Raw genomic sequence first — 26,033 nt, forward strand, 5'->3', positions numbered from 1 at the left:
CCATTCATTTCTGGCGGTGTAATGCTTATACATTTTCAGTTATAAAGCGTCCTTTTTCGAAAAATTCCTTTCTGGTGATAAAAATAGATAAGCTTGGAAAAACGAAACGTTCATTCCATTGAATCAAAAATAGATTCTATTGGAAAATTTCTACAGATTTGCATACTACATAATTTATATAAAATTCATTTGAAGGAAAGAGCCCTCATGTGCGGTACGTATGGACTCACATTTCAGTAGATTTCTTCGTTTGTTCTTGTAAGTACAATCCAACTACGGAAAATAGACGCCCAATATTTATATCGGTAAATCGGCTCCGCATCGGTTAAGTGTAGGTGTTTGCGATGTCGGCGAGGTGGCCCGCCAGTTCCTCCGGCGCAGAGAACATGACCATGTGGTCGGCGTCAGCCATCTCCCTCACCTCAGCCACGGGGATGCCTGCGATCATCTGCCTTTGGTACTCCTCGACCATGGCCAGGTCCTGCTTGGCGACCACGTAGACCTTGGTCACCGCGCCGTACCGGGCAGCGCTGAACGGCGGCCTCTGCTGCTGGTCGGCCACGTAGTAGGAGCTCACCCGCGCCAGGCTCTGGCACAGCGTGTAGTCCTCCTCCGGGCTCAGCTGGTAGAGCTTCTGGCGCACGAGCTCGGGCCCGAGAAACACCGACGGTGGGGCGTGCTCCTCGTCGATAACACTGTCCATCCAGTCGGACGCGAGAACCTTCTCGATGACACGGGTGCGCGGGCCGTCGCAGTCCGGCATGAAGGCGGTGAGGAACACGGCAGCCGCGACCTTGTCGGGGAACTCCTCGGCGGCGAGCGCGACGCTCATGCCGCCGAAGCTGTGGCCCACGAGCACCGCCCGCTCGCCGTCCGGGAGGTCCCGGAGCGCGTCGAGCAGGGGGCGCGTGTAGTCCTCGAAGGTGGGCGCGTCGCGCAGCCGGCGCGCGTCGGCGCCGCACGCCACGAGGTCCGGCGCGTCCACGCGGTGCCCCGCGGCACGGAGCAGGGTGGCGACCTTGTACCAGCACCACCCGCCGTGGCCCGTGCCGTGCACCAGGATGAGGCGGGTCGACGTCGCCACGGCAGCCGCTGGCACAGAGGAAGAAGACATGTGTGCGCGCCGAGCACTGGACAGTACACGCCGAGGCAAGTAGGCACCTAGCTAGCTGCTTGATTGATGTTACACGTCTCACTTTATTTATGTATGTGGCTATGCGGGCATCTTCTTCAAGTAAAAAGGGCAGATGCCGTATTGTCGGCTGATGCAATGCTGACGCGGATCAAACCTCGCGGCGTACTTTATGCATTGGCAGGCTGCGGAGAAGATGGCTGTTCAGCACACAAGTAGAAGCGCATGTTTTAGTCAATACAATAAAAAACCAATCTGATGAAAGAGGTAATATTAGCTCTCTCACGTGTGATCTTCTCATGCCTAAACGAGAACAGAAAGTGGGCTGCAATTTAATTATGCTAGCCTGGTCTTGAACTCAATACCTCTTTGCTCTTGTTGAGATGTATATAACATATGTATTACTTGTACAACAAGCCCTCCTCCTTTCTTGTATAGTTGAGGACGTGACCACCTATTGTACCTATATGTATGTGCATATGCACCCAATGAATATATCGTGAGTCGCACCTATTCTTTACATGGTATCAACCTTATTTCGGTCCTCCCTCTCTAAACCCTAGCCACGCGTCGCCATTGCTCCCTAGTCACCGCCACTGCCTACCCTAACCCTAGCCGCCCCGATGCCGCATCTACCTAGTTGCCATCGCTACACCCACCCTCCCAATCCCCCACAACAGCCGCCGCTCCACCCCTACTTCCCTCCCGATCCCCATGCCGCCGCAAACTCCCCTCTGTAGCCGCCGCTGCCACCACCATCTACCCAACCGCCGCCATCATGTCCAACTCCTCCTTCTCCCATCACAACAACCCCTTCGCCTACTCCGATGCTGGCTCCGTTCCCAACCCGGCCTACATCCTGGACGTTCCGATCTTCGGTCGCGTTCCGATCAAGCTTTCTCACACGGAGGCGAACTTATATGCATGGAAGACCTATGTCAACCTCCCTTTTCGTGAGTACAGTCTCCGTGGCCATATTGATGGCACCACTGACTTCCTTGCCATGCGCCGCGATGATGACTGGATGGCGATCGACGCCACCATCATTCGGTGGCTCTTCCTCATCGTGTCCAAGGACATCTTCCACACCATCGTTCACAATGGCTATGATGCCTACACGGTGTGGACCAAGATCATCAGCCTCTTCACCGACAGCAAGCTCCAACGGATCGTCTTCTTGCAGCAGGAGGTTTTTGGTTGCCACCAAAACGACTCCTCCATTGGCGCCTACTACATGCGCCTCAAGACCTTCTCCGACGAGCTGAATGACGTTGGCTTAAAGGTTGAGGATGAGCTTCTCCTTTCCACCCTCACTGCGAGTCTCAACGAGGATCTCGGTAACGCTGCTTCCAATCTCACTCTTATGGCTAACCCTACCTACGAGCGGGCGGTGGCCTATCTTTGTCTTGAGGAACGTCGGTTGAAAAACTTGCGGTCCCGTGCTGTCCACACCGCCCCCGCCGCCGGCTACTCGCGCGGCTGTCCTGCACCAACACCTTTGGCGCCCGCCGGCGCCTATGGTGCCCCCGTTCCGGTAGTCGCGCCCGCCGGTGCCTCCTGCACACATCAGCGCCTATGGCGCGCCCTACTAGCCGTGGCCTCCGGCGCACGTGGCGCCGCCTCCTCACTAGTAGCATCCACCGGCCGATCAAATTTGATAGCGCCGGCGTGGCCGCGGCGGCCAGTAGCGCAACACCAACGGCGCTAACACCAGGAACCAGCAACACTTTGGTCTGCCATTCTCGAAGCAGCCATGGAGCGCTGGCCATAACCCCTGGACTAGGGTGGTGCACGCCTACATGATGTCATTCCTGCGTGCGCCCGCTCCGAGCCTTCTCGGGCCTCGATCGTCGGGCCATCAGGCTCTCTACGCGGCGCCCCGGCCGGGTCTCGCAGCTCCTCGAATGCCCTACTACCCCGCTAGACCGTTCAACTATGGCGGGCCGAACCCTAGCGGTGTGGTGACGGGCTACACTGGCTACCCAATACCGATGGTTACGCCGGTCCCCTATGACCCCCCTGATCACCGCGCTTCAGTACACGCCCCAACTCGGTTCCTACACCACAGGTGGGGACTAGGTGACGCCCCCGAAATTAATCGTGCACTAAACATCCACACAACATGCACGATCAAGATCAATGACTCACGGTATAATATCACAACACAACTATATGACTCAAAATAAACAAAGAAACAATATATTACAAGACAAGGTCGTAAGACCCAATATTACATCGAGAGTTAGGTCTGACTACAGACAAATACAAGGGTGCCTTAAGAAGGCGAAAACAAACAACGACTCTAGATCGAAAAGTCGCAGGCCTCCTGCCTGGGACCTCCAAACTACTCGTGGTCAGCGGTCTCCACGTAGTAGTAGGCTATGTCGGGGTAGTAGTAGTCATCGGCAGGATCAGCTGGCTCCTGGGCTTCATCATCTGATCGCAGCAATCTGGTAAAGGGGGAAAAGGAAGTAAAGCAACCGTGAGTACTCATCCAAAGTACTCGCAAGACTTATATCAGATCTATACTAAGTACGCATCGATATCAATGGGAAGGGGTTGTATCTGTGGACTAAACTGTAGAAATGCCAGAATAGAAGGGAAGACCTAGCCTAACGAAGACTAGCCTCTTGCAGCGTATTGGAGCAACAGAAGAGAGTAGAATACCATATCATATAGTAACAAGTATATAATAGCAACGCCCAGAGATCCTTCCTTGTCTACCCCGCGAGGAAGCAGTCCCAGAGCCATCATATCAGTTTAGTGTAACAAGTATCTAGTTCTAGTTGTAGAAGATCGATATACAACTCCGAGCATCCATTGCCGTGGACATGACAATTTTTAGCAAGGTATTATTTGCAAGTATTGAATGTAGCGGTAACAGATAGTTTTGTAGCAAGGTAATTTGTAACAAGTAACAAGTAGCAATAGTAATAAAGGTGCAGCAAGGTGGCCCAATCCTTTTTATAGCAAAGGACAAGCTGGAACGTTCTTTTATAATAAGCAAAGCGTTCTCGAGGACACATGGGAATTGTCGTCTAGTCACGTTCATCATGTTTAGTTGATTCACGTTCGCTACTTTGATAATTTTATATGTGGGTGGACTGGTGCTAGGGTGCTATTCTTACATGAACAAGCAACCCTCTTATGATTACCCCTTCTTGCAAGAAGAATTAAGATAAATCTAACCATAGCATGAAACATATGGATCCAAATCAGCCCCTTACGGAATAACGCATAAACTAAAGTTTAACCTTCTGTCACTCTCGCAACCCATCATCTACTTATTAGTCCTCAATGCCTTCCCTTAGGCCCAAGTATGGTGAAGTGTCATGTAGTCGACGTTCACATGACACCACTAAAGGAATAACAACATGCATATCATCAAAATATCGAATGAATACCAACTTCACATGATTACTTATAACAAGACTTCTCCCATGTCCTCAAGAACAAAAGTAAATACTCACAAATCATATTCACGTTCAAGATCATAGATGTATTTAATATGCTTGAGGATCTAAACATTTAATCTTCCACAAAATAAACCAACCAGCATCAACTATAAGATGTAATCAACACTATTATCAACCCACAGGTACCAATCTGAGGTCTTGGGACAAAGATTGAATACAAGAGATGAACTAGGGTTTGAGATGAGATGGTGTTGGTGAAGCTGCTGATGAAGATTGGTCCTCCCACAATGAGAGGATCATTGGCGATGTCGATGGCTTCAATTTCCCCCTCCCGGAGGGAAGTTTCCCCCGCGGAATCGCTCTGCCGAAGAGCAAACGTGCTCCTGCCTAGGTTCCGCCTCGAGACGGCGGCGCTTCGCCCGGAAAGTCTTCTTCTTTTTTTCTAGGTAAAATGGCTTCATATTGCAGAAGATGGGCACCGGAGGCCTGCCAGGGGGCCCACGAGGTCATAGGGCACGCCCCCTAAGCTCGTCGCTCCCCGGTGGCCCCCCTTCTTATATTTATTCTTCAAGTATTTTTTATATATTCTAAAATAATTCTCCATAAATTTTCAGGTCATTTGGAGTTGCGAAGAATATCTATCTCTTTGTAGTTTTTTTAGGTCCAGAATTTGAACTACGGACAATCTTTCTCTTCATGTGAAACTTGCAAAATAAGAGAGAAAAGACATTAGAATAGCATCATAAAGTGACAAAATGACCCAAAACATAATAAATAATAATAAGAAAACATGATACAAAATGGATGTATCAACTCCCCCAAGTTTAGACCTCGCTTGTCCTAAAGCGAAAACCGAACTCGATAATCATGACCACATGTTTAGTGAGATGTGTCGATAAAACAGAATAGGGACATGAAAGCATCATGATCACTATTATAACAACAATATATTGAAGGAAATATGCCCTAGAGGAAATAATAAAGTTGTTATTTATATTTCCTTATATAATGATAAATTTTTATTGTTCATGCTAGAATTGTATTAACCGGAAACTTGATACATGTGTGGATACATAGACAAAACACCGTGTCCCTAGTAAGCCTCTACTAGACTAGCTCGTTAATCAAAGATGGTTAAGTTTCCTAACCATAGAAATGTGTTGTCATTTGATGAACGAGATCACATCATTAGGAGAATGATGTGATGGACAAGACCCATCTGTTAGCTTAGCATGTTGATCGTTCAGTATTATTGCTATAGCTTTCTTCATGTCATATACATATTCCTTTGACTATGAGATTATGCAACTCCCGGATACCAGAGGAATACCTTGTGTGCTATCAAATGTCACAACGTAACTATGTGATTATAAAGATGCTCTACAAGTATCTTCGAAGGTGTTTGTTGGGTTGGCATAGATCGAGATTAGGATTTGTCACTCCGAGTATCGGAGAGGTATCTCTGGGCCCTCTCGGTAATGCACATCACTATAAGCCTTGCAAGCAATGTGACTAATAAGTTAGTTGCGGGATGATGCATTACGGAACGAGTAAAGAGACTTGTCGGTAACGATATTGAACTAGGTATGATGATACCGACGATCGAATCTCGGGCAAGTAACATACCAATGACAAAGGGAATTACGTATGTTATCATTGCGGTTTGACCGATAAAGATCTTCGTAGAATATGTAGGAACCAATATGAGCATCCAGATTCCTCTATTGGTTATTGACCAGAGATGTGTCTCGGTCATGTCTACATAGTTCTCAAACCCGTAGGGTCCGCACGCTTAACGTTCGATGACGATTTGTATTATGAGTGTTGTGTTCTGGTGACCGAAGTTTGTTCAGAGTCCCGGATGAGATCACGTACATGACGAGGAGTCTCGAAATGGTCGAGAGGTAAAGATTGATATATTGGACGGTGGTATTCGGACACCGGAATGGTTTCGGAATGGTTCGGGTATTTTTCGGAGTACCGGGAGGTTATCGGAACCCCCGGGAAGTAATGGGCCTACATGGGCCTTAGTGGAGAGAGAGGGGAGCCCGCAAGGGTGCCCCCCAAGGGAGTCTGAATTGGACATGGGGGAGGGGGTCACGGCCCCCTTTTCTTCTCTCCCTCTCCTTCTCCTTCCCCTTTTCCCCCTCCGTAAAAAGGAAGGGGGGGGGGCGAGGGAGTCCTGGATTAAGGGGTCCTCGGGTGTCCGGGATGTGTGTTGTGGACCGGACTGATGGGCCGTGAAGATACAAGGTAGAAGACCTTCCGCCGTGTCTGGATAGGACTCTCCTTTGCATGGATGGCAAGATTGGCGTTCGAATGTATAGTTTCCTTCTTCTGTAAACCGACTCTGTACAACCCTAGGCCCCCCAGTGTCTATATAAACTGGAGGGTTTAGTCCGTAGAGGCTACCAGAATTCACATAGGTTAGACATCTAGGGTTTGGCCATTACGATCTCGAGGTAGATCAACTCTTGTAACCCCTATATTCATCAAAGTCAATCAAGCAGGAAGTAGGGTTTTACCTCCATTAAGAGGGCCCGAACCTGGGTAAAACATCGTGTCCCCTTTGTCTCCTGTTACCTTCGATCCTCAGACGCACAGTTCGGGACCCCTTACCCGAGATCGGACGGTTTTGACACCGACATTAGTGCTTTCATTGAGAGTTCCACTGTGTCATCGGCAGAAGGCTCGATGGCTCGTACGATCGTCAACAACGATGTCGTTTTCAGGGAAACCTTCCTCCCCGGTCAACTTTTCATGTTCGGCGGCTTTGCTCTGCGTGCCAATTCAATTGGTCACCTTGGGAAGATCGACAGCTACGCCCCTGGTCCTCAGATCAGATTCGGGAGCCTGAATTACCTCGCCGACAACTTTTCGTGTTCGGCAGTTTCGCTCTGCGTGCCAATTCAATTGGTCACCTTGAGCAGATTGACATCTACGCCCCTGGTCCTCAGATCAGATTTGGGAACCTGAATTACGTCGCCGACATCCGAGGAGACTTGATCTTCGAAGGGTTCATGGCCTCGACCATCCCTCATCTCCAAGAAGGAAACCCATCGGATCCGTCTTGAGGCACCGCTCAAAGACCAACTATCATCCCTGCCTGGCTGTAGATCCAGAGTAGACCACCTCATCCGAAGATGGGAGTTTGAAACCCACCGGACTCTCTCCTACTACGGAGCTCTCTACCGGAGACCTAGAGGCAACTATGTCTTCGGCAAGCCTGGCATCAAGCAGGACTCTCCCTGTCATCGGAGAACCGAATCCGCCTCTGGATGCTAACTCCGAACTCTGAAGGTCTGCGTCCAGTGAGCACGGCCTGGTAGAACCTACCATGCCCAGCCCCGCAGGTCCCCAGTTCCTTGTCCGGCCGTCGCTCCTAAACGAGGCCGTGGACTTAATGCGATCTCTCGCCATCACGGAAGTGTCACCTCCGAACTACGCCCAGCCCGGACTAGGGGCTGAGAGCGGGGAATTTTACGTCCCACCCACCACCCACTTAATAGCCACTGTCGAGGACTTGACCGACATGCTAGATTACGCCTCTGATGACATCGACGGTGTGGATGACGATGCCGGAGACGAACTAGGCCGGAATCCGCCCATCACCGGGCGTTGGACGGTCACCTCCACATACGATGTGTATATGGTGGATACACCTAAAAAGGACGATGACGATGATGGTGGCAAGGATCCAGTCGAGGACAAGCCCGTCGAGGCACCACCAAAACATCGACGTCAGCTGCGCCGCTCAAAGTCGCGTCGTGAAAAGAAAAGTAATACCGGCACCAGAGACAATGACACTCCGGAGAATGCCGAAGACTCTAACCACCCCATCGAGCCCGCCATAGAGCAGGATGATTGGGAAGACGGACAAGTCAAGCGAGACAACTTGCCGAGAATGAGGATTCGGAGGATAGCAACTATCTACCGGCCTCCGAGGAGGAAGTTAGCCTCGTTAACGAAGATTTCATCGTGCCAGAGGAACCCCTCGAGCAAGAACGCTTCAAGCGACAGCTCATTGCAACTGCGACGAGCCTAAAAAAGAAACAACAACAGCTTCAAGCCGAATAGGATACGCCCAACGACAGATGGACCCAGGTCCTAGCGGCTGAGGAATATGGCCTCGAACGCCCAACAAAGAGTTATCCAAAGCGTTGGCTACTACCACAATTCGACGACGAGGCCCTTGAGCCAATACCGTCAAGATATAACTGCGCTGATGAACCAGATCGACCACCGCGTGGGTGAGACAAAGCGACTGCTTATGCCGAACACCAGCCCGCACCACCTCGCCGTCGAGGCAAAGTGGTAGCGGCTCCAGGATACACCTACGACCTACGCGAGGACCTGGACAATAGAGCCGGTCAGGCTAGATCAATCTATGGATCCAGGGGGCATGCCCCAACGCGAGATGACGACCATCAAGCTTGGCGCGACAGACATAACCTCACCCGGGCCGAAAACCGAATACGGATGTCATCCGAACTCCGTCGTGATGTTGCCCGATACAGAGGCGCCGCACATGCCTTATGCTTTACCGATGAGGTAATGCAGCACCAGTTCCCAGAAGGGTTTAAACCCGTAAACATTGAAGCATACGATGGAACGACAGATCCCGCGGTATGGATTGAAGACTTTCTTCTCCATATTCACATGGCTTGCGGTGATGATCTTCACGCCATCAAATACCTCCCCCTAAAACTGAAAGGACCAGCACGTCACTGGTTAAACAGCCTTCCAGAGAACTCCATTGGTAGCTGGGAAGATTTGGAAGACGCCTTTCGAGATAGCTTGCAAGGTACTATGTCCGGCCTCCAGATGCCGATGACCTTAGTCACATAGTCCAGCAAACCGGAGAGTCAGTTCGCAAGCTCTGGACTAGGTTCTTAATTAAAAAGAACCAGATCATCGACTGTCCGGACGCCGAAGCCCTCGCAGCCTTTAAACATAGCGTCCGCGACGAATGGCTCACCCGACACCTCGGCCAAGAAAAGCCGAAGTCTATGTCAGCCCTTACCGCACTCATGACCCGCTTTTGTGCGGGAGAAGATAGTTGGTCAGCTTGTAGAAGCAACAGTACCAGTGACCCCAGCACCTCCGAAGCCAGAGATGGCAACGGCAGGCCACGACGCAACAAACACAAGCGTTGAAGCAACAATGAAGAAACCGAAGACACAGCGGTTAACGCCGGATTCAGCGGCTCTAAACCCAATCAGCGGAAGAAGCCATTCAAAGGGAACAGGGACGACCCATCCAATTTGGAAAAAAATACTCGATCGGCCTTGCCAGATCCATGGCACCCAGACAAGCCTGCAGATCATTCCAATAGAAACTGTTGGGTCTTCCCAGGCCGGCAAGATAAATACCGAACACAAGGGGAAAGGGCCGCGAGCGAGGATGACGATGAACACAGGGGGGGCAGAAGAAATTCCCCCCTGAGGTAAAAATAGTGAATATGATATACGTCACTCATATCCCCAAGAGGGAGTGCAAGCGCGCACTAAGGGACATCTACGTCGTAGAGCCGGTCGCCCCAAAATTCAACCCTTGGTCGGCTTGTCCGATCACCTTTGATCGTAGGGACCACCCGACCAGTATCCGTCATGGAGGTTCGGCAGCTCTGGTCCTTGATCCAATCATCGATGGATTCCATCTCACTCGAGTCCTTATGGATGGCGGCAGCAGTCTTAACTTGATCTATCAAGACACTATTCATAAAATGGGTATTGACCTGTCAAGAATTAAGCCCAGTAACACCACCTTTAAAGGAGTGATACCCGGCGTAGAGGCCCACTACACGGGTTCATTAACATTGGAAGTAGTCTTCGGTTCACTGGATAACTTCCAAAGCGAAGACTTGATCTTCGACATTGTCCCCTTCCGCAGTGGCTATCACGCACTGCTCGGATGGACCGCCTTCGCCCGCTTCAATGCAGTCCTGCACTATGCCTACTTAAAGCTCAAGATGCCCGGACCGCGTGGCGTTATAACAGTCAATGGAAACATGGAGCGTTCCCTCCGTACCGAGGAGCATACTGCGGCCCTTGCGGCCGAGGTACAGAGCGGCCTCATCAAGCCGAACACTTCATCGGCCATCAAGCCTCTGGACACAGTTGAACGAGTCCGGTCTACCTTGCAGAACGACAGCTTGCACTACAAAAAAAATACACTTCCGTGATGATACGTGTTTGTCACAGTAGGTCGCGTTTTTTGTCATGCATGTACATCCATGACAAATTTATGACAGAATCAAGATAGTCATACCTGTGCTGTCGTAGAAGTGTTCCATGACATTACCAAAATTATCATCACGGAAGTGTCCACTTCCATGACGATAAATCGCGTGTCACAGAAGTGCTTTCGTCAAGGGTGACCAACACGTGGCATCCACCGTAACGGAACGCCGTTAAGCTATCGGGTCGGGTTTTGGATCCGATAACCCGTTAACAGCCCTGACCAATGGGGATTTTCCACGTGTAAAATCATCATTGGCTGGAGGAAACACGTGTCGGCTCATCATTGGGACAGATGTCATCCACTCATTGGACAGAAGGCGCCTATGATACGTCGACACGTGGCACGGCCCAACAGAGGCCCATTCCTGTGAAAAGGCCGGCCCGTTTGACTTGGTCAAAAGGTGGCGGGCCGGCCCATGGAAAGCCTATTAATGGCCTGTTCGCATATAGCCCATTTACAGCCCGCTAACCCAAGGCCCGTTACGCCCTATTCGAATTAGGCCCAGTAGCATCATCTGGGCCATCCAATATGATTCCAGCCCGTTTTCACTTCTGGCCCATGACGTCTTTCGGCCCATATGAGGCCCTATATAACTCTTGGCCTATTAACGGCCCGTGGTGAAACTGGCCCGTAATGAACAGTGTATCACTTTACACCCATTAACGGCCCGTGGTGAAACTGGCCCGTAATGAACAGTGTATCACTTTATACCCATTAACGGCCCGTTATTCCGTTGGGCCATTTCCAGCCCATGTTATCTTTCGGCCTTCTCAGAGCCCATTTATTCTTGGGCTCATTTCCAGCATTCGTTTACTTACGGCCCGTTACTGTAATTTTCTGCCTGTGGGCCAAATTCAGCTCGTGGTTACAGTCGGCCCGTTTGTGGTTCGTTAATACGTTGGGCCGTTTTCATAGCATCATCAAATACGGCCTATTAATGGTGGCCTGTTATGGTCGGCCCATGAACGGACGATTCCAACTCTAGCCCGTTTACGGCCATAATGCGGTCTGTTTGGCCCATGTTTGGCCGATCGATCATACAACCCGTATAAGGCCCATTGATGATACAGCCCGCAGAAGGCCCATTGTTTTTACGGCCCGTAGAAGGCCCATTGTTTCTATGGCCCGTAGAAGGCCCACTATTTCTAGGGCCAGTAGGAGGCCCAGTGTCACTACAGTAAATATTAGCCCATGGTTATTGTGGCCTAGTTTTAAAAAATAGGTTATTGCAGCCACTAGCTAACCGCGGAAAAAGAACTGCAATGACTACAAGCAAACAAATAAACAAGACAACAAGGAAATAAATAAGCAAGCAACTAACACTAGGCTATCACGGCTATTACACATATTACATCCACTGGGCATCAAAGTTCGCCACCAGTGCAAATATAGGGAACAAAGCAGCATATCATATACACTGGTTGTCAAAGTTGGCGACTAGCGCAAATAAACGCCGTAGCAAAACAAATCCAGAACTGAAACCACTTCAGAAGATCTCAGGAAACAATATTCTGGGTACCCATAATGCTGGCAAGATGCTTAGCAAGCTTATTAACTTTCTCTTGTTTGGCGCTTAAATCCTCCAGCGCTTGCTGTTGCACCAGAAAATATGCATCTGAATTCTGCAGGGACTTCCTCAGTCCTTCAGCTTCCTGTCGCAGCACATCTGATCGATGTCTTTCAACTTGAAGTTGAGACTCAAGAAGACGAACTGATTCAGACAGCGAGTTCGAAGAGCTTGTGCCAGTAGTAGTGGCCAGTAACTCGAACACTACATCAAGACATGACTTTTGGGTTCCCTCACTATCGTCAAGATAGTTTTTATCAGCTTTCTTGGAGACCAACAGGGATGTCTCACTATCTTGAACCTTATCTGCATTACTTCCTTTACCATTGGATAATGCGGTACTGTTCTCCAATATTTTGTCCGCATTCTAAAAGAGAAACAAGCAGACACATCACATGTTTACCATGATGTATATGAAACTCATTTTGGTAAATGAGTTCAGTAGTAAAGTGGACAGGATAACAGCATGAAACAAACATATATCTATGTACCATGGTCACTTTATGGTCTATATCATTCTAGTTTTTGTTGCCAAATCAAGATAGAGACACAGTTCAAATAATATTTGTTCAAGACAAAGCAGAATAGACAGAATATAAGTGTGGGTAACTATAGAGCAATAACAACACTTGTAATGTGCATGACATGAGAACATAACTGTTTATTCAATTGAAACTGAAATCAACATAGAGCAGGTTACAACAGCAAACCAGTTAAAGAAACAGGTTTAAAACATACCTGTTGCGCCATTGGAGTTTCAATTCCATCCTTCAAATTTGAAAATAGTTGGTATGAGTAAATACAGTAATGCAAGAGCAAAGGAGTATGAACCATAGCTACAGAACCTGACCTGAGAACGAATCTTCTTCTCCTTTAAGCGTTGAGTTGGGATTCGGAGTGGTGGTCCTCGTGCTTTGGGCACTCCAGTTCCCTTACTAACTGCTCGTGTTGGGTGCTCTGTGGTGGAGGCGGTGCTGTGTCAACTGGAACTGGGTTACTATCTGCCGGGGTTGGGGTTAGAAGGGGTGTAGCTGGTTCTCTATCCAACTGGGTAGGGGTACAATCTGCGAGAGTCTGGGTTATGTGTGGTGGATCTGGTCCTTGGGCAAGTACAACCGTGGTTCTATCTGCATCAACTGGTAGCACTATCTTTTCTAAAGACCGTGTTGTTACTCCCTTAGATACTGCCATCACGCTCTCCAATTCAAATGGCTGATAAACAAGAAAAGTAATTGAAAGTATAGACATTGTATGATAGACAGGTGCAATGGATAGTGGGGAATAAAAGAGGGCTTGAAATAATTCATATTTATGTTGTCTAACCAAACAGGATAGCATGACAAAATTTCACATATATGATGGCTAACTAAACAGAATAGCATGACACAATTTCACATTATGATGGCTAACTAAAAAATATGGAAAGACATAGTTCAAAATACGAGACTATGTAAACAGGATGACATGACATAACTATATAATGTGTTTATTAAATAGGTTGGCATGCCATAATTCACATACATTCACGGATAGAATGCCATAATTCAAAATATGATGATTGTAAACACTAAACAGGATGAGATGATATAACTATATGATGTCTTTATTAAATCGGTTGCCATGCCATAATTCAGATAGATGATGTGTATGTACTATGTAAACATGATGGCATGATATAATTCAAATATATGATTTATATAGTAAGCAAGTAAGCAGATGGCAATCCATATATGATGTAAAAACTAAGCAATGCAAGACAACATGCATGACATGGGTAATATAACCCTGCCAAGTTTGAGCATAGACCTCAGGGGGGAAATAGGACTGGTCATCAGTCTCTGAATCCTCCTCTGAGGAGCTCTCTGTAACCAGCAAGATGTCTGCTTCAGCAGGTAGCATTGTCTGCTTTGAATACCTTGTTTTCACTCCAGATACTTCCATCACCGCTTCAAATGGCTGATGCACAGGAAGAGTAGTTGAATATATAAACATTGTCGACAAATGGAACATGTAATACAAAAAAATGATAGCATGATATAATTCACATACATGATGATTGGCTAAACAACATGGCACTGCATAATTCACATATATAATGCCTTTGCAAAAAGATAGCATTGTATAATTCACATATATAATGTCTTGCAACAAGATGGCAATGCATAATTCACATATATGGTAATTAGACACTGAACAGGTGGCATTCACACAAAGCATGTCTAAACTAATCAAATGACATAGCAATGCGAGACACCATACACACGATATGAGCAACATAACCCTGCCAAGTTAGAGCATACACCTCGGGGGGGGGGGAATATGACTGGTCATCTGTCTCTGAATCCTCCTCTAAGGAGCTATCCGTAACCAGCGAGATATGCGCTTCGTCAGATAGCATAGTCTGCTCTGAAGACCTTGTTTTCACTCCAGAATTTGCCATCACCGTGTCAAATGGCTGATGCACACGAAGAGCAGTTGAATGTACTAACATTGTTGACAAATGTAATATGTAACAAAAAAAAGGATGGCCTGATATAATTTACATATAAGATGACTGGCTAAGCAGGATGGCATTGCAAAATTCACATATATGATGCCTGGCTAAACAAGATGGCGTTGCATAATTCACATAAACGATGAATAAACTAAATAGATGGCATTCACACAAAGGATGTCTAAACTAAGAAGATGACATATTTGATGTATAAAGTAAGCAATGCAAGACACCATATGCATGATATAACCAACATCAGCATATCAAGTTAGAGCGAAGACCTCAGGGGGTAAATAGGAGTTGTCTTCTCCTTCTGAATCCCCCTCAGAACAGATATCTTCCTCTCGATTACAATCCGAAATGCGTGGAGGGGGGTCTGCCTTTGCGCCTACCATGGAGCGACGTCTGCATGAAATTTTATTGCCACACAAGGCTCGTCTCTTTTGCTCTACATGTTCAGTTCCATTGTTTACAATAACTGTCATGCATAGGAATAAAACATAGTGAGATTATGTAAGGAGTGCATGCAGAAATCCAGAGTGATGGTAGCAACCTGTGGATAGACCCAAAACCAATAATAGCAGGCAGATAATGGCTTCAGTTAAAAAATACAGATAATGGCTTCTTTACTGTTTGTTTCCCACCCAACATGAAACTCATAGTAGACACCGGAGATTAACCAGATAGTAGATAGATACTATTGATAGCGGCCCCGATATGTACCCCACAACCATTTAAAAACTCAAGTTTGACCATTAGTTTGGAGCTGACTCAGAGTCTAATCGGTGAACAGGATGATAAAGTAGCATGTAATATTAAGCGATGCATAACGTAAGCAGACACAAAGAGTGCGACCTCTCTTGCGGACCCATGTAGTCCTCGAGGTCATCTGCTCGGTTGATGATGGTAATGCAGTTTTCATGGCTGCCAGCGGCGGGGAAGAAGATCTGAGGCGGCGAAAGACAGTCTGGAGGCCGGATCCCTGCTGTGCTGGACCCTTCTGTCGTTGGAGCAGCTGAGCTGGGGTGGACGACGGCGCAGCAGGAGCGGGACAAACCACGCAAGGTTTTCTTTGACAACTATCTGTAAGAGAAGTAATTCTGTAAGGGCTCATTTGAATTGGAGGATTCCAACAATGCAGGGATAGGAAATAGACAGGAATAGGATAGGAATGCACGTGCAAAACAGAGAATTTAAAAACACATGATTTCTGCCAATCTGGGTGTTTGATTCACAACAATTGGAAGATCACAGGATGCAAAGAAGCATGGTGAGATTAAGTCAAACCACAAGAAAATGTACGGTTATAATGCTATTATGCTACTATCTCTTAGTCTTGTGCTTCATGAATAGGAATTTGAAAAGGAGGGCAAGTGAAAATTAAAATTCCTACGTTTTTTCTTTCAAGGAGACACTAAAGGAAAAAATTCGTGTGCTCAGTGGACAATATATATAACATGTAGAGTAAAAAAGAGATGCAACAAGTGTACAACCTCTTTGGTGAAGCCATGTCGATCTCAGCGTGATTGGGTTGGCCGGTGAGGATGCTCCGGCGGACTTTGCTGTCAGAGGAGGGGAAGAAGATCTTAGGCGTCTGGAGATGGAGCCCGAGGTACTGCTCCGCTGTGATGGAGGGTTTCGTCGTTGGAGCAGCTCCGGTGAGTTGTACGACGCCGAGGTTGAAGCAGGACAAGAGAGACAACGAACAACGTTAACCTGAGTGGAATTCTAATAGCATCTCCAATACATGACGTAAAATACATAACCACAAAGTGCTAGATGTAAAATACATCAGCCGCTCATCTCTGAACTTAACTGTCGAAACTGAACTTAATTGTCGAAACTGAATTTTGCTGTCGAAACTGAATTTTGCTGTCGAAACTAAACGCACTAGCAAGGTGAGGCTACACGTCGGTCGACTGACTTTTTCATCTTTGGTCAGTCGATTTTGCAGCCGTTGGATACGAAATCAAGGGCTTGCGGTTCATCTTCAACCTCCACCCCCCTGAGCCGGCAGCCACCACCGGCCAAACAGCAGCCCCCCGCCGCTCGCGGCCGGCGGTGCGCCGCCCCGCCCGCCCCGAAAACACTCCCCACCGCCGGTCCGCCGCCGCCCCGGCCATCCCTCAGGCCCCCCGTGCCGAGCTTTTTCTCCGGCGATCCCCACGCCACCGCCCCGCCACCGCCGGCGACCACCGCCCCCATCCTGAACCCTAAGATAGATAGTGGGGTACCTCTCCGGCGAGCCCCCTCCCCGCTGCGGCTGGTTCTTCCTTCAACCCCGCGAGCCCCCCCACCCCCTGAAAATCGACTGACCCAAAAGTCGATTTAGTCGACCGAAGTGTAGGTAAATCGGAGCAGCATCGCAAGGAAGAGCAAGAGCGAGAGCAGCAGCGCGAGCAAGAGCAGACCAGGCAGGGGACTGAGAGCAAGAGCAGTGAGAGCTAAAGCAGCAGCAGCTCCTACTGATGTGGACATCGCCGCCGAGGGAGCGACGCCGTGGAGGAAGTGGCCGGTGATGCCGCCGTGGATGGAGCCGCGCCGTGTCGGCTCGGGACCGAGCACCGGCAGCACCGTGAGATCGAATCAAGAAGAAAATGTGGCGATTAGTGTACAACCTCTTTGGTGGCGCCGATTAGGCCGCAGCTTCATTCGAGGAAACGGTGATGATGATGCTCTTCCGGTGGTGCAGGTGAAGACGGCGGTGTGGGAATGGAGGTGGCACGAAAGACGAGGGGAACGTCGGGGCAGCTCCTTGGAGGTGGAGGACGGGGTGGCTGAGCCGGCGGGACGATGAGATCGACGACGGATCCTCATCCGGTACGGTGGATGAGGGACGTCGAGGTGTTGCTGTGGACATCGTTGTCGGGGAAGAGGCTCCGGCTGGGTGGCGGACAGAGCAGGGTGTGGGGTTTCGTCGCGGGTTTTCGCGGCCTCGGTGTACAAATGGGTGGGCGGATGGGATGGCAGTGGGGAACCATGGCTTAGAGACGCGCTTGTCCGAAATGTGGGGTAAGTTATGAAAGTACCCCCACCGATTTGAGGCGGTTCTTTCGGTTCAGGGGTACCACGGGCATTTTGCGTGTCGGGATTTCACAGGAGGTGGGAGTTTTCGCGCGCGTTGTAATTTCGGAATAGCAAGGCGCGGGTTGAGATGGAGGGAGTTGTCGGAGCACAACGAGACAAAGATATATCTTAAATATTTCGGGCTAACAAGGCGCGGGTTGAAATTTCCGGACAAGCCTAACGTGTACTGTACCAAATCAATGCGCACTACAAATGTCATTCAAAACTTTGAATTCATGTTATGTTCAATTAAAATATTTCGCTATGTGTATAATGCATGCAACCTACTACTCAAATGAACGTTTTAGTGCATTCCAAACGTATATACTACCGCTTCAATATGAACTAAATTTGAATTCGTTTCTCTATTTGAATAAGATCTATAGTAATGATTGTTGTGAAGTCAAAGCATTTGAATTCGTTTCTCTGTTTTAATAAGATCTACAATCATCATTATTGTCAAGTTAAACCATCGTTTGTGTATTATCTTCAGAACACACCACATGATTAGTCTTGAGTTACATATGAACTATGTGTACTATATGAACTCGAACTAGATTTTTTGAATCCACTTTATTTTGATTTCAAATCACATTACATTTCTAGCTCTAGCTAGATCTTCATAATCTAAACCATGTCTCATATGTATAATGTGTTTATCACATTATGTATGGTGCCCCGCCCCTACGCCTACAAGTATTTAGATGTGAGTTGCAAACAGCACACATTACCACAAATTCAAATAAAATGTGAGAATGTTCGATATATAGTATTGTTTAGATTGTTCGATATTTAGTTGTAAGCTGCAAACGCCACACATTATCACAAATTCAAATAAAATGTGAGATTGTTTGATGTATAGTATGGTTTAGATTGTTCGGCATTTAGCTGTGAGTTGCAAACGCCATGCATTATCACATTATGGTATAACATGTGCACAACACGTGTATCACCACTATATTCATGCATGCAATGTTTAAAACACTATGATCTCCTATTCAAATATATGAATCCACTTTCATATCAAATTATGATATTTGTTAGTCTCTTACACCCACACAATCCTCTAACCTTTGTAGCTACCACTAACTTTCTCTCGTGCATGCACACGCCCTCCTCGCCCTCCCCCTCCCTCGGCATTCTATCCACCGGGCACATTGATTTTTCTCTTTAGGTCATTCTCCCAGAGTCTCCACAACTCCTTTCCGACACACACCAATCGATAAACCTCTCCAGCGATGCCTGCCTACAACATACACACACACACCTTCAATCTCCTCCTTTATGTGTCCTTGCCTCGTGTCTTTCATACGGTCAGACGCACGTGTAAACTCTCGCCCCTCTTTTCATCGATCTCACAACCGCACACTCCTTCCCCTATCTAGCTAGTAGTTGGGCCTCTCGCACCACCTCCTAGCTCCATTCTCTCTGTCTATCCGTCTCGCTGGGCCTTATTTGCCTCTAACAAATGGACGTACACCGATCGATCTCTCGCTATACATATAGCTAGCTAGGTCCTTATAACTCGTTTTTACCCACACGTCAATCGATTAACCTCATTAGTTGTGTCTCTCCCTTCCTCCGACAAACAACAATTGATCTATCGATCTAGTTTGGTTTCCTTACCAAACACATGGTTCCCCTTCATCATCCATGGATGCGTCCCGACAGATCTATCACGCACAGGCACACACAGAAACACATCCCCACTCTTATTGATAACATTGCAGTTCCACCCTCAATTTGTCTAGTAGGCCTCTCCCACCATCTTTGAGAAGCAACTCCATCACCCATCCAGCACTCTACCCCTCTCCCTCCCTCTCCCTCCCTCTCTCTCTCTCTGTCCCATCATATTTCCCGTCCTTCAGTTACGTATGGATGTCGACCGATCTCCCTCAAGACATAGCTGGGTCTCTCCTTCTCAACACATATACGAGTCGTTCTACCTCTATAGTTAGGCCTCTGCCTACCCCTCCCCCCACCCCCTCCCCCCCACACACACCGATACATCGAGCGCTCTAGTCATGTCTCCCTGCCACACACAAACTTGACATGTGCCCTCTAACGTTCCGGTAGGCCAGTCGCCCTATATCTTTGACTTGCACACACACACACACACACACACACACAATATTTCGATGGCTCTCTTCATCGATCTCGCACCCACCCACTTGATCCTCTCTTCGACTCTATCGATAGCTATGACCCCTCCCTCTCTTCTCGTGGATTGCCCGATCCTCTATGTATGGTATGGATAGGCCTCCATTTCACACACATTGCATGCAAAATTTTGTTTGAGATGTCATCGACACATATTCCCACAAATAATTCACGGAATCAACCCCCACCCCACCCCCACCCCAAAACAAAAAACACTCACGAACGCGGTTTGTATCTCTCACACACACCCACGTAGGTGGGGGACATGCACGAAGAGAAGAGGTGCATGCACGACGCACGTACTCCCGTCTCTTTCCCAACCACACCCGCGTGGGTACACGGTGGAGCTCATTTCTGTACGAAAAAGGCAGCCCACGTGGTAATTTGGCACGTGTACTGGTTGTCCACTTGGTGGAGGGAGGATCGTCTACCACGGGTGAACAAACAAATTGCGACTTGACGTGTTATGTTAAAAAAAGAGGCAAACCATGTGGGGCCTACCTTAGAGGCAAGGCTCTATACACTGGAGTACTTTTGGTGTGTCCCGTCAACTCGTAGAACGAGGAGAAGCTTGCTTAGTACGCCGTCTCCCCCGCCCACGGGCGCGGTGGATCGCAGGATGAGGTGAAGCTTGCTCCGCCTTACGCCCGCTCCCTCGCCCATGCGCGCGGTGGCTCGCAGGACGAGGAGAAAAATTTACTACTCCCTCCGTTTACTCCTCATCCCTACTACCTTGGTTATAGAGATTATATCATATTGTTTGGAATATATATGTCCTTTAGTAGATTTCAATATGAACTACTAGTACATACTCCAAACACTGATGTATATAGACGTATTTTAGAGTGTAGATTCACTCATTTTGCTCCGTATGTAGCACTCTCCCTCGCCCCTCGACCCTCGCCCACGTGGTGGACGTGCATCAATTCATTCGGTCTCATATAGCCAGAACGATATATACTGCACTACCATTATTGCTCGACTTCCCGAAGAGGCGAAGAGCCAATCGCAAGGTTAATATTTTGGAGATGCCAAGCGCAAGGTTATAGGAGAACGAGTAGTAGGTGCCGCGTCATTTATAAATAAAGTTTTTTTCTTTAGTGGCACGTACACAGTATGATAGGTTCATATGGAGAGAAAAGGAAACCGCTCCACTATATACATAGTCAGGACGGGCCAGCCTACACGGTTGCTTGCTGGGGTTGCTCTCTTCACACTCTCTCGCACAAAACGACTGTGGCCACATCTCTAACATCCTGGCGGATCATGTCCGCTTGGGGAAGGGGTGGATGCTTAGTGTAGATGCGGTGGCCGTCGCCGACGGCGAAAACCCACTGTCGGCACGTCCCGATCAGGGGTCCCCGCCGTTCTCTCTCACAAAGCCGGTGAGGTTGCCTTCGTCCCTTGCTCACTGCCGCGACGTGGGTAGTTGCCGCCTCCCGCCGCCCTCCTCAAGGTTGAGCTACGTCCCTCAGGTACAACTCCCTTTACAGCCGGCTTGCACCACTGCTCCAGCTGCCCACATCACTCCCTGTGGATATTTCTCTACTTCTTTGCCCCGCACATACATCTACTGGCTTCTACGTACTGTATTTGTGATGAGTTTATGTCTCATCAACTAGTCCCAGTAATCTTATTCTAATCACGCTTCTTCAATTTCTTTGCCACAGGGATGCTCATCTCGATTTTGGTGAAACTGCACAAAATGATCCGATGGTCAAAAGGTTGCAAACTTCATTTATTAGGAAGCTCGAACGTTGCCAGCAAATTGAAGCCTGGTCAGGGTTCATGGTTCAAGGGCTAAGGACTGCATGGATCGTTTTTATCTTTAGCTGCCTCTGTTCCAAAATAAGTGTCAACTTTAGTAGTAGTACAACTTTGTACTAAAGTTTGCACAAAGTTGAGACACTTATTTTGGAACGGAGGGAGTACATATTTGCTATGATCTGTCAATCATTGAGATGCAATAGCATGCATGTTAGTCTCCTTTGTATTTGATGAAATGTTGTAACGGGCAACCTTGGACGCAAGATACATGTAACAGAAGCTGGAAGCTTCATAGCATTGTACAAATTTATCTCGCTGATAAATTACAGTACGTACTATACTAGTACTTCCTCCGTTCCTAAATATAAGTCTTTGTAGAGATTTCACCATGAACCACATGCGGATGTATATAGATGCATTTTAAGTGTAGATTCATTCATTTTGTTCCGTATGTAGTGGAATCTCTACAAAGACTTATCTACTAGTAATAGCTAGCCCCCACTACTAGGAATTCTCTATCCTCTCCTTGAGCCACATCATCAAAATTGATGTAGCCGTTAGATGAAGTAAATCAGTCCATAATAGCCGTCTGATCTAGACGTTGAGAGGCTCCGCACTAAGCCACATGCAAGCATGTAGAAATACCGTGGCACATGCATGTGAGTGGGTTTTAAATCACATCAACATGTCTGCATGCAAGCATGCACCGGTAGCATGCATGTAAGTGAGCTTTTAAGTCCCATTAACATGTCAAAAAGAAAAATATAATCCCATTATGCAGTAGGAGTTGGCTGATCTTTTTTCCTTACATGGGATGACCTAAATGATGATGGGAGTTTATTTAGTTTGGCTACCACATTTGTCATGCGGTTATAGAGTTTTTTTAGTTCTATGGAATCGATAATTTTGCGCAGAGAGATATACCGCTGTTCCCGACAACGCGCGGGGACTCATCTAGTAATATTTAGGAACAGAGGGAGTACTATGTAAAGAGTTAGGTGTTGCACGGTGATAGTGTGAGGTGGGCCATGTAATCATTGAGCCTGTGTGTTTTCACTGCTCTTGCACGCCTCCGCTGTAAGAATGGAGAAAATTGTAATCTAGTAGTAGTACCTCCTTTCGCCGAAAGCGTGGGACATCCAGCAGTCCTACCACCTCAGTAATAAAGACCAATGATCCGTCAAATCACATAGACCCAGCAGTAAGTTGGACGGACGAAGAAACCATCACTCTTGCGCCAGTGAGAGGTCGCGTCCGCTATGCCTGGGCATGAATGCGGCACCGATTCTTTGGAGCGGCGCTGACCGTTTCGGGCGGGAAGCGCGCGCGGGCGATGGAGGGGCTTTGGGTGGGCCAGGCTGGTCAGGAGCGGGCGTGGTAGCTGTCCACATGTCCCTACCGGACACGCCCGGAAACGAGAGGATGCACCGACTATCGCGGCTAAAATCGTACTACACTACACAACATCTCTCTGTAGGAGTAGGTCGATCTGTCGCTCTCTCTAACACACACATGCTGTTAAACACACACACACACACACATGCACACGCACGCACCTTGTGAAGGAAATATGCCCTAGAGGCAATAATAAAGTATTATATATTTCCTTATATCATGATAAATGTTTATTATTCATGCTAGAATTGTATTAACCGGAAACATAATACATGTGTGAATACATAGACAAACAGAGTGTCACTAGTATGCCTCTACTTGACTAGCTCGTTAATCAAAAATGGTTATGTTTCCTAGCCATAGACATGAGTTGTCATTTGATTAACGGGATCACCTCATTAGGAGAATGACGTGATTGACTTGACCCATTCCGTTAGCTTAGCACCCGATCGTTTAGTATGTTGCTATTGCTTTCTTCATGACTTATACATGTTCCTATGACTATGAGATTATGCAACTCCCGTTTACCGGAGGAACACTTTGTGTGCTACCAAACGTCACAACGTAAATGGGTGATTATAAAGGTGCTCTACAGGTGTCTCCAAAGGTACTTGTTGGGTTGGCGTATTTCGAGATTAGGATTTGTCACTCCGATTGTCGGAGAGGTATCTCTGGGCCCACTCGGTAATGCACATCACTATAAGCCTTGCAAGCATTGTGACTAATGAGTTAGTTGCGGGATGATGTATTACGGAACGAGTAAAGAGACTTGCCGGTAACGAGATTGAACTAGGTATCGAGATACCGGCGATCGAATCTCGGGCAAGTAACATACCGATGACAAAAGGAAAAAACGTATGTTGTTATGCGGTCTGACCGATAAAGATCTTCGTAGAATATGTGGGAGCCAATATGGGCATCCAGGTCCCGCTATTGGTTATTGACCGGAGAGGTGTCTCGGTCATGTCTACATAGTTCTCGAACCCATAGGGTCCGCACGCTTAACGTTACGATGACAGTTTTATTGAGTTTTGATGTACCGAAGGAGTTCGGAGTCCTGGATGAGATCGGGGACATGACGAGGAGTCTCGAAATGGCTGAGACGTAAAGATCGATATATTGGACGACTATATTCGGACTTTGGAAAGGTTCCGAGTGATTCGGGTATTTTTTGGAGTACCGGAGAGTTACGGGAATTCGTATTGGGCCTTAATGGGCCATACGGGAAAGGAGAGGAAGACCCCAAAGGGTGGCCGCACCCCTCCCCATGGGCTAGTCCGAATTGGACTAGGGAGGGGGGCGCCCCCTTCCTTCTTTCTCCTTCCCCCTTCCCTTCTCCTACTCCCACAAGGAAAGGAGGAGTCCTACTCCCGATGGGAGTAGGACTCCCCCCTTTGGCGCGCCTCTCCCCTTGGCCGGCTGCCTCCCCCTTGATCCTTTATATACGGGGGCAGGGGGGTACCCCAGAGACACAACAATTGATCCTTGAGATCTCTTAGCCGTGTGCGGTGGCCCCCTCCACCATATTACACCTCGATAATACCGTCGCGGAGCTTAGGCGAAGACCTGCGTCGGTGGAACATCATCATCGTCACCACGCCGTCGTGCTGACGAAACTCTCCCTCAACACTCGGCTGGATCGGAGTTCGAGGGACGTCATCGAGCTGAACGTGTGTAGAACTCGGAGGTGCCGTACGTTCGGTACTTGATCGGTCGGATCGTGAAGACGTACGACTACATCAACCGCGTTGTGATAACGCTTCCGCTGTCGGTCTACGAGGGTACGTGGACAACACTCTCCCCTCTCGTTGCTATGCATCACCATGATCTTGCGTGTGCGTAGGAATTTTTTTGAAATTACTACGTTCCCCAACAGTGGCATCCGAGCCTGGTTTTATGCGTTGATGCTATGCACGAGTAGAACACAAGTGAGTTGTGGGCGATATAAGTCATACTGCTTACCAGCATGTCATACTTTGGTTCAGCGGTATTGTGAGATGAAGCGGCCCGGACCGACATTACGCGTACGCTTACGCGAGACTGGTTTCACCGTTGCGAGCACTCGTTGCTTAAAGGTGACCGGCGGGTGTCTGTCTCTCTCACTTTAGTTGAACCGAGTGTGGCTACGCCCGGTCCTTGCGAAGGTTAAAACAGCACCAACTTGACAAACTATCGTTGTGGTTTTGATGCGTAGGTAAGAACGGTTCTTGCTAAGCCCGTAGCAGCCACGTAAAATATGCAACAACAAAGTAGAGGACGTCTAACTTGTTTTTGCAGGGCATGTTGTGATGTGATATGGTCAAGACATGATGTGATATAATGTGTTGTATGAGATGATCATGTTTTGTAACCGAGTTATCGGCAACTGGCAGGAGCCATATGGTTGTCGCTTTATTGTATGAGATGCAATCGCCATGTAATAGTTTTACTTTATCACTAAGCGGTAGCGATAGTCGTAAAAGCAATAAGTTGGCGAGACGACAACGATGCTACGATGGAGATCAAGGTGTCGCGCCGGTGACGATGGTGATCATGACGGTGCTTCGGAGATGGAGATCACAAGCACGGTGCTTCGGAGATGGAGATCACAAGCACAAGATGATGATGGCCATATCATATCACTTATATTGATTGCATGTGATGTTAATCCTTTATGCATCTTATCTTGCTTTGTTTGACGGTAGCATTATAAGATGATCCTTCACTAAATTATCAAAGTATAAGTGTTCTCCCTGAGTATGCACCGTTGCGAAAGTTCTTCGTGCTGAGACACCACGTGATGATCGGGTGTGA

The 26,033-nt window shown here is 48.0% G+C and overlaps 1 protein-coding gene across 1 annotated transcript; it reads right to left on the reverse strand.

Annotated features, from left to right (window-relative positions):
• Nucleotides 1–278: 278 nt before the first annotated feature.
• On the reverse strand, nt 279–1,271 carry LOC123049977 (methylesterase 3). The gene has a single exon (XM_044472826.1). It carries the CDS (start codon nt 1,112–1,114, stop codon nt 326–328), a length of 789 nt encoding a protein of 262 aa, XP_044328761.1. The 5' UTR covers nt 1,115–1,271; the 3' UTR covers nt 279–325.
• Between the last annotated feature and the right edge of the window lie 24,762 nt (nt 1,272–26,033).

The sequence above is a fragment of the Triticum aestivum genome, chromosome 2D (genome assembly GCF_018294505.1).
Source record: "Triticum aestivum cultivar Chinese Spring chromosome 2D, IWGSC CS RefSeq v2.1, whole genome shotgun sequence".
NCBI classification, from domain to species: domain Eukaryota; kingdom Viridiplantae; phylum Streptophyta; class Magnoliopsida; order Poales; family Poaceae; genus Triticum; species Triticum aestivum.

Coding starts and splice junctions, on each gene's coding strand:
- LOC123049977 (XM_044472826.1), bottom strand. CDS start 1,114: ATGTCTTCTTCCTCTGTGCCAGCGGCTGCCGTGGCGACGTCGACCCGC.